The sequence below is a fragment of the Ostrea edulis genome, chromosome 6 (assembly GCF_947568905.1).
Source record: "Ostrea edulis chromosome 6, xbOstEdul1.1, whole genome shotgun sequence".
Lineage (NCBI taxonomy): Eukaryota > Metazoa > Mollusca > Bivalvia > Ostreida > Ostreidae > Ostrea > Ostrea edulis.
This window is the reverse complement of record NC_079169.1, coordinates 7,880,948-7,891,103: the sequence shown is the minus strand read 5'-3', so window position 1 is coordinate 7,891,103 and position 10,156 is coordinate 7,880,948. Positions and strand designations below refer to the sequence as shown.

Genomic DNA, 10,156 nt, shown 5'->3' with positions numbered 1-10,156 from the left:
AATATAACAATTAAAACGTAGATCTGGTACACTGTATATTATAAATCAAAACACTGCAGCTGCGTGTCAGATTAACATGATGGAGACCCAAGGACTAAGAGTCCACTCGCACAGTACCATGTAATACAGAAATATTCTCTAAATCCGAATTTGGAATGGAAAGTGGTAGACCGATAGTTTTGATTTTATGAAAAATTGCGTTCAATTTTCTTACAAATAGAATTCTATTAATAGTGATAAAAAGGTGAAAAATTATTCGGGTTTTCCCATATCCCAATGTATGGAGAATTTTCGTTCAGTTTACCATTCTTATTAAAAATATTAAAATTGTTTTTTAAATTTCCCAGCCAAAACATTTCGTAATACATGTATATTAAATTAGGAAATGTTATACGCTTCGGATTCATTTCCCTATCAGAGGAGCTTTTTATATATTATTTCTGTTCTGAGTGACATCTGTCTGAAATATTACTGGTCGACATGCGACAAAAGTAACAAGACTTACAACATTTAGTCATTCAAGGTGTCAGGGAATTTTTTTCACAACATATTTACAAGACAATTATAAACTTATACGATGGTGAAGTAGAATTTAATACGTATTTAATGAACACGTGCTTTCGTGTTTTTGTATCTTTGAATTGAATACACTTTGCACTTTTACCGTGAAAATGAAGATTTTAAAACATTTAAAATGACGAAAATGAGCGACAGCCATTCAGATATTGAAATTATCTCACTGACTGGCTGGGATTGTTCTCCAGTTTTACAGGTGTATGATTCTGCCTGATATACAGAGTAGGCTGGTATATATTATACAGAGGATGTTAATACCTCTGGTGCGTCCAGGGGTTCGTGTTTGCCGAACTCTTAATTTTGTATTCCTTATAGGAGTTATAAGATTGATCACCGTTCGTTATCTTCATCTTTCATGTATGTGGTATTCAGTACACCCTTCAGTGTGAAGTACGTAGTAATTAATGGACACATAAAGCAAATATATCACAATGGAAATTTATTAAAGAAAACAACGTGTAAAAAATTGTAAAATAGTGTAAAATAACAATAAACGTAAATGTTCAAATTTGTTCAAAATGGAACAAAAGTGAAATAAATAAAAAGATCCCTGATTTGGCGTTATACGTGCTATGTGGATAAGGATCCCTATTCACATGGAAAATTCCGTATATGAATAAGGCATCCTTGGGACTGATGATACACACCAATCAAACTGGTGAATTAATTAGTGGACGGAATGTCAGGATATTGCATAACTATCAATTTAATTATCACAGTCGCTTCTTTTTCATAAGTTAGTCCATATTTCTGTATATGTATCACAGTTCACGAAGTTAGAGTATTCCATATCTCCTCAAATGATTCCGAATGATCAAGGAGCGACATCCATTGAGAACTTTCTGAACATTGTTTGTGTCAATAGCACATGTGTAAAAGCATTCACAGCTATGTCCACCATGCCATTCCAAGTCACGTTTGGAGACTCGTTCTTTCAGCTGTAACTCTCCTTTTACAATTTTCTGAAGAAAAAAAGATAAGATATATTGTTAATTTATGGATGTAATTAACAAACAGAGGAAGAAACCATGACATAATATGATAAAGAGAGAAGAGTGGAATAGATACCTACCATAAACAAGTGTTTGATGTATATGGCAGTCTTGGCTGTGTCTGGGTGGACTTCTTGTCTTAGTGGAGAAGTCTTGTTCAAATCGGTGTTGTACTTTGGAAAAGCCTCAAGGAATTCCATAATTTCTGATTCTGAAAATGATGATAAAACTCAATAAATGAATGCAATATATTGAAATTTAAAATAACAGGATTGATTAAAAGAGAAGAAATATTACAAAGCAACATAACTATTGATACTTACTTGATGGGGTGAAGTTCTTGAAATCTGGGAAAATATCGGGATACATTTTGGTAAGCTCTGAGATGTCACGTCCACGCGCAATTTTCTCGGCCAGTACATCAATTTTATTAATGAACAGAAGAACGGATACATATTTCAGAAATCGATTGTTCCACACTTGTTCAAAGTTCTCTAAGGCTTCCAGAAGTCTGTTCTTTGTTGGATCTTCACGAAGTGTTTGGTCGAAACTGCTACAGTCCACAACGAAAAGAATGGCCGTCACATTGTCAAACACTTGGATCCACTTCTTTCTTTCTCCTTGTTGTCCACCAACATCGTAAACATCGAATTTCACCTGATGACCTCCATCAGGGACCTCGAATTCGGTATGTTGAATCGATGTTGTCAAACTTCGACACCTGAGGATGTCCTGGTCAGAGGGTACATAGGCAGGACTTTTGATTTCAGAGATTTTGTCAAGAAAGCTGAAAGAGAAAAACATGAATGAAAATAAAGAAAAATCGCATTGACTTGAGAATAGGTTTACAAATTAAGTCATTGTTAATTAAGCAATCCTATAATACAGATACTTACTATTTGGCACAATCAATCAGCTGAAACCCGTGAGATCTTCTGTAACATTCTTGAACACCAGCGTCGGCCCAAAGTTTTTCAGTATGATCAAGGAACTCCTGTCAACAGAAATAAAACGTTTTAGATTTCGGCATATACATATTTTGAAACATTTTAATGATGAGTTATAAAACTTTTAAGTAAAAACTTCTATTTTTAACTTACATTTGTTCTATGGCTTTCGGGATCCCCAGCTTGACTCAGAATGATTTGTCTGCTCTCCTCATTTTCTTTGTGAGCTAAGGTTATTTCCATTTTACTCATGGCTGTTAACAATACTACAATGGACTGTTGGATGTTCCTCCTAATATCAGAAATTTTCTCTAGACGCTCGCTAAAAATCAAAACAAATCAAAGTTGAAGAAAAATCCCTTCAAGATAAACATTCGCTATTGAGAAATGGGATTTCACTAGATTAATAATGAACACAGTATTTTATAATATATACATATAAATATTTACCTAATTTCAAATCCATTCCTGTGGATTATCTTCATTTGTTTGGTAACTGTGCTTTTTCCAGATTCTGCGGTTCCTGTAATGGTATTCACAATGTTACAATTATGTTCTTAACAAATCGCGGTATGCTATACATACGAAGAAATTAACAGTCTTTGAAACTAGAAAAGAACAAAAAAAACAAAACAATTTCTTACCAAGAAGCAGGATCTTAAGTTTCTTCAACTCCTCCTTTTTATGTTGTTTCAGAGCCTTGGAGATCTGTTTGTTTCTGAGTTTGGCCTTTTTAGCTTCTTCAGTAGACTGATAACAATGAAATCTGTCGTTGCAAACAGAGCTAAACATAGATTTCAATTTTCCTTGCATATTTACATCAGTTCACAAACATCACAATATAATCCTTGTTTTGAGAATAACCAATGTCTTATAATATATCCACGTGTTTATATTTTGTATCGGAAAGGTAACATCTACACATATGTTGTTTCCTTCGCTAGCAGAGTTAAACTGATTTCACGTAGTGTTGACAAGCCTTATATACCTTCTGTCAAATTATGCACTAATTAGAATTCATGCTCGCTCCTCCAATTAGCCTTCTTGTCTGACTGTGAGCAATATATCATTACTTTTCATTTACTTGGTGTGGTTACTCAAAGATCAGGGATGATTTGTGATTGTTAGGTTGGCCTGTCATTGAAGAGGAGGTATAGTTAATTCGGAATTGATATGTCTAAGTACTTCTGTCATGGATATAAAACTAAGGATATATGATTTATCACTGTATCGTTTTTATTACATGTACATGATTTACTTATGCATTTAGAAATGTAGGGCAATCATGAACTGGTGAAACGTATTTTCTAAAGAAGAAATAAAGTACCAGAAAGATCATTTTATTGTAGACATGGTTTTAATGATGATAGAACGTCATTGAAAATATGTCGAAACGACTGTATTTTTTAAATACCACAGAGCAGTCAATACGTGTCAAAGCAATTCGTGGTGAATCGGTGGTAACTAGGTGTCAGAAAAAAACATAGTATGTCCTTTCTTATGTAAAACCAGAAAAGGTGGCGGTGAGCTAATGAGAAATAGAGATTTTCCCTCATTATTTTTATTTCATTCTCTATAAACAACCATGCTATTTGAATATTAAAAATAGGCTGACTTATAATACTAACTGTGGTCTTATATTTACTGTCACGATTAGCCGTGGCGATGTCCAATGTCTTGCGAAATTAATATGGGAGTAAATGTTCAGGTGTTTACATTGAAACTCAATTTTAATAACACCTGGATGTCTAAATACACGAAGTAACAAAAATATGGAGACGTACAAATTGTTTGGGGGGGGATAAAAATGATGATTTCTTTACAAGAGGGGTATTTCCATTATTTCTGTCTTGTTTTCAACTTATTTCTTTCTTGATACATTTTTTTGCTATAACATAGGCAGCATATCGTTTTCATTCTGAAGTTAAAACTTTAAACAAACAAGTTCTACAACTGATATTAATGCATCTCGTCGGCTTGGATATTGGCGCAAAGGGGTCATTGATATATACATGTACGAGGAAACCGGAGTAACCGGAGAAAACCCACATGTCTGAGTTAGCAACCACATCATCCTCTCCCATACAACTACTACTGGTGCCGAGGATCAAACTCGGGTCACAGCGGTGAAAAGGATGTTGACCACTACGCTACCTGGACACCCTATGTTTAAAATGCAATTCCAATTCAGTCCTTTTGTATGATGTATCAGAATATATAAAAGTAAAATATGCCATTTTCATTTTGTTTCATATTTATTTCAACAACTATTATCACAAGGTGTATAAAACGTATATGTTGATAAAAGAGTAAAAATAGAAGTAAAACTTGGTAAAATGATAAAACAGGTAAATGTAAAATATCAAGAACAACAAAGATAAATCAATGGAAACAATAAGGTAGAGATATGCTGTATAACATGACTCAATCAAAGGCATACAGAATGTTCAAATTGGCAAATAATGAGGCTGGTACTCAAAAATGGACGACAAGATGTAGGAAAAGTTTCTTTTGCATAAAAGTACATGTCACGGTTTTACACATATCACATTGAAAGGCAAAGTTTCTAGGTATCCACATTCAGAATTAATAAGGTTCACTCAATGCAATACTGTCCATGTTAGTAAACAATCTAACAGATTTAATCCATCCCAAGAAAACAAAGCGTGTCCTCATCGAAACACAAAGATGACGGCAAACGAAAGTCATTAGTCCAAGCTAATTCTCTTTTATATTAGATAATTCCGAATCTTCTTAAATGGTTCTGGATTATTAAAGACCGACAACCGTTCAATACTCTTTGCACATTGTTCGTGTCGATTGCACATGTATAGAAGTATTCACAGCTGTGACCATCGTGCCAGTTTGGTGTATGTGTTGTGATTCGTTCTTTAAGCTGCAACTCTCCACTGACAATTTTCTGCAAAAACGAACACAAGATTATTACAATTTCACAGTTTCGTTAGCTGACAGCCCGAAATACTGTTAAAAGCGTTCTCGATATGCAATAGTAATCCATGAAAAGCCACTACCTACCATGAAGAGGTGCTTAATGTAGGCGGCTGTTTTAACCGTGTCGGGGTGGACGTCGCAGCGTGAAATGGACCTGGATTTCTTGTGACTTTCACTGCTGTAAGACGGATAGGCCTCCAGGAACTCCAAGATGTCAGATTCTGAAGAATAAACATTTTGTAAGTGCCTTTTGAAGAAAAAGGGTAAAATTATTAGAATTGATTCGAAAGTTGTTTAAGATAACGAAACTACAATGTTTTGATACTTACTTGATGGAGTAAATGTTTCAAAATCCGGGAACATTTCTGGATACATTTTGGTAAGCTCTGAGATATCACGTCCACGGGCAATTTTCTCTGCTAAGACGTCAATTTTGTTAATGAACAGAAGAACGGATACATATTTCAGAAATCGATTGTTCCACACTTGTTCAAAGTTCTCTAAGGCTTCCAGAAGTCTGTTCTTTGTTGGATCTTCACGAAGTGTTTGGTCGAAACTGCTACAGTCCACAACGAAAAGAATGGCCGTCACACTGTCAAACACTTGGATCCACTTTTTTCGTTCCCCCTGTTGTCCACCAACATCGTAAACATCGAATTTCACCTGATGACCTCCATCAGGGACTTCGAATTCGGTATGTTGAATCGATGTTGTCAAACTTCGACACCTGAGGATGTCCTGGTCAGAGGGTACATAGGCAGGACTTTTGATTTCAGAGATTTTGTCAAGAAAGCTGAAAGTAAAACAAAACTATGGTTACTCTCGAACATTTAAACTATAGAAATTGAACAAATTCAAATTTTATGTATTCCGATGATGTTAAATGATACGACATAGGCACTTACTATTTAGCGCAATCAATCAATTGGAACTTGTGAGATCTGCTGTAACATGTCTTAACTCCGGCATCAGCCCACAGTTTTTCAGCATGATCCAGACATTCCTACAAGAATTAAAAGATTTGTTAGCTTTGTGCAACTACTAAAGTTCACGAACTTTGTATGTTTGAAAAAGTAATACGGTAAATGAATTCAAAATAATCATGCACTGAACGTACATTTCGTCTGTGACTCTCTGGGTCTCCAGCTTCACTCATAATAAAATCTCGGCTCTCTTTATTCCCCTCGTTTTCAAAAGGGATGTCCAGTTTATCCATGGCTGATAATAACACCACAATAGACTGTTGGATATTTCTTCTGATGTCCGAAATTTTCTCTAATCGTTCACTACAAGGTAAATAAAAGATTAAATGAATTATTCATAGTTCACAAATTACGAATACAACATGCATTTGTATAGTCATATTAAACCTGCATGTCATTCCTTTATTTTAATAGTCTATACAGATGTATGCCTTTACCTCATGTCAAATCCATTGCTGTGGATTATTTTCATTTGTTTCGTAATTGTGCTTTTACCAGATTCAGCAGTCCCTGTAAAAATATAAAGAGATGCATAAGTCCCACTATTAGCCATATAAATGTATTGCAGGCAAAACAATACTATGCAAACATAAAACTTGTTGAAAAATGATCAAAGCCTACCAAGCAACAGGATTTTCAGTTTCCTCAGCTCTTCTTTTTTATGCTGCTTCAGAATTTTGCTGATTTGTTTGTTCCTTAGCTTTGCTTTCTTGGCTTCTTCAGATGACTGATAGCAATTAAAGCGATCCTCACAAGCAGGTCGGAATATTGACTTGATTTTTTCTTGCATTTTAAGTCCTTTTATCCCAAGAATGTTAAGTGCATCACAACATAATCCGTAATTACTATGAATAACACACAGTCCTTGAACAGTAAAATCAACGTTGAAATTTCTAAATATTGTATGTAAACTCGACAGTTGATCTCGTTAAACTGACTTCAAGTCGTGTTGACAGTCCTTATATACAGCCACACGCGGTAGCAGCGAGATTAATGTGTCAAATTATGCAGTATATTAAATTCGCGCTCGATTCTCCAATTAGCCTTCTTATCTTGCTACGGGCACTTTTTCTTTACTTTTTATTCACTTGGTGTGGTTTTTTCAAAGATCAAGAATGATTTGTGTTCTCGATACACTGTCGTTGGTTAATGTTAACCCCTAAATAATACTGGTATCCAAAAGAAAAAGAAATCGAGAAATCGTTTATCCCTTTTAAGCTACTGCAACTTGGTAACGTGTAAAGAAATACGACGCACTGCAAAGGATTGTGATTTTGTTCCTCATCATGCGGAATGATGTTCAAAAGCGTCAAAGTCGAACAAACATATACCGAATGCTTGACTTTTGAAATTAGTTTCCTATTGATATCGAATTTCTTTTTCATCACTAATGCACTTATTTGTCTTCTTTTCTGGAGAAAAAAATCCCTGCAACACGAAAAAGACCTTTCTTCTGAAATGAAATATGTATTATCACAACATTAAATTTAAAACAAATTACGAAATATTTGTCACCCTATAACCCGTACTTTGCTTTCATTTTGCATTATCATCCAAAAGTAAAGGTTATTTCGTTAAAAATCTCCCTACAGACCGTACACTTCTTCTTATTCATATGAATGCTAAATATGATATATGTATGCAGAACATTTTTATTTCCATACACGACTGAGAGTATGGGACATGTTAATGATTGCAAATATTCATAATTTCTCAACATCATAACCGTCAAATCAAGGAATGTTTAGTATTATTTAATGTCAACATGTTACATATATAACACATACAAACAAATGATCGGTTAAACATTACAAGGAGTTTTATTAAGACATGATGGATATCAACATCTGCAAAATTTCATATAGTTTTTGCAAATGTGAGCGAGTGACTTTTTCACAAATTATCTTACGACTGAGATTAAAATGAGGAAATACTACAACTTGCTTATAGCTCAACTCTTGCAGATTTTGTCAATTACTATATAAATTATAACTGTATGACCCTGTGGTGTCTATTGAAATGAAAAGAAGAAAGAAAATGTTTATCTTACCTGAAAATTATTTTGTGAGAAAGACCACAGAAAATGTGTAATCCCTATTAATTCTAATTTGAGTGAACAAGATTTAGTAACATCTAACTTAGAATGCATAATTGAAATAAGCATTTTGAAAAATCTTGCCATAGTCATCTGTTTCTCCACACAGGTGTGAGCATTAATTTCAAAGCAATAAGGTAATCATTTGTCCTTCCTCTGCCGTGTGTTCTGAACTAGAAAAAAAAAATAGTTCTCAGATATGCAAAAGATTATTACTTTAGTTTTAAAAATTCATTTTCCAACCAGACATGTAAAGACAATAGTTATTTGATTACACCATGACCAGAAAACATTCTAACATTCTGTAAAGGTCACGGCATTAATGAAGTTTGCAAAAAAAAGTACATCAAATACCACAGATTGACAAATAACCCATATGTGTTACATATGCATTGCATTCAAGATAATATACCTTATTTTTTAAAATCTTCATCAACATTAGCGTATTTTACCTGTAAGGTTTGTTTGTTCTCGTTAACCTTTATGGTAAAGACGCGATAGATGTCTCAGTCATCCCTAAACAACATGACAGCTTTGACAGAATTGATTTGATTTGATGTTTCTGTCATTTCATTGGTTAAGAAAATAATTTGGGAATATGTACTCTATATGTATAGATGTTAGATCACTTGCACTGTTAGATAATGATTCAGAGAGATTCATCACAAAAATAGACTGTCGTGTTCAGCAACAGAACACGATTCCTAACCGATGCTACAAGAATGATGCGTGTGGATAGCATGGCTAAGGATCCAGATGAGGTTTTCAATCTATCAGAGTATCCAGATGAAGGTCGCAATCTATCAGAGTAACCAGATGAAGGTCGCAATCTACCAGAATATCCAGATGAAGATCGCAATCTACCAGAGTATCCAGATGAAGGTCGCAATCTACCAGAGTATCCAGATGAAGGTCGCAATCTACCAGAGTATCCAGATGAAGGTCGCAATCTACCAGAGTATCCAGATGAAGGTCGCAATCTACCAGAGTATCCGGATAAGGGTTGCAATCTACCAGAGTATCCGAATAAGGGTTGTAATCTCCCAGAGTATCCGGATAAGGGTTGTAATCTACCAGAGTATCCAGATGATGGTTGTAATCTATCAGAGTATCCAGATGAAGGTCGCAATCTATCAGAGTATCCGGATAAGGAATGCAATCTACCAGAGTATCCGGATAAGGGTTGCAATCTACTAAAGCAATACATCTACCGTCTGCTATCCTCTGTGTAAATATGCAATTGAATGACTTGTCAGCAATGATCATAACCTCTATATATCGTCCACGAGTTTCAAATACTACATATGCAGTCTCTCGTTACGAACTGATTTTCGCCTCTCTGTTCTTCAAATATAATAAAAATATGTGCATTTTATTCTATGAGGGCATTTCAAAGATGTGATAGAATTGTGGACTAGAATGAATCAGGGCTGTGTTCAAAACACCTCAGTCTACATCTAAAATAGTCTTATACTGTAGTTTGTATCCATATATTCCAAGGTACACCCTTAATTGAACTTAGATAACGAGAATTAGTAAGTCACATAAATCGGTCGAAAATTATGTTTCTTCCATCATAAAAATGGAAATTAAATTAGATCATCCTTTTCC

General features: G+C 34.6%; 2 protein-coding genes across 2 annotated transcripts; one reads left to right on the top strand and one right to left on the bottom strand.

Moving 5' to 3' along the window:
• Positions 1–993: 993 nt before the first annotated feature.
• Positions 994–7,355, bottom strand: LOC125648302 (uncharacterized). The gene is made up of 14 exons (XM_048875282.2): positions 7,072–7,355; positions 6,888–6,960; positions 6,585–6,753; positions 6,373–6,470; positions 5,797–6,260; positions 5,552–5,688; positions 5,313–5,435; positions 3,160–3,265; positions 2,966–3,038; positions 2,669–2,837; positions 2,465–2,562; positions 1,892–2,355; positions 1,649–1,779; positions 994–1,538 (listed from the first exon to the last, which is right to left on the bottom strand). Exons 1-14 carry the CDS (start codon positions 7,238–7,240, stop codon positions 1,353–1,355), a joined length of 2,460 nt encoding a protein of 819 aa, XP_048731239.2. The 5' UTR covers positions 7,241–7,355; the 3' UTR covers positions 994–1,352.
• Positions 7,356–9,270: 1,915 nt separating this feature from the next.
• LOC125645454 (uncharacterized) lies at positions 9,271–9,777 on the top strand. The gene is made up of 2 exons (XM_048870979.2): positions 9,271–9,337; positions 9,383–9,777. The coding sequence occupies exons 1-2, from the start codon at positions 9,271–9,273 to the stop codon at positions 9,775–9,777; spliced, it is 462 nt and encodes a 153-aa protein (XP_048726936.2).
• Positions 9,778–10,156: the final 379 nt, after the last annotated feature.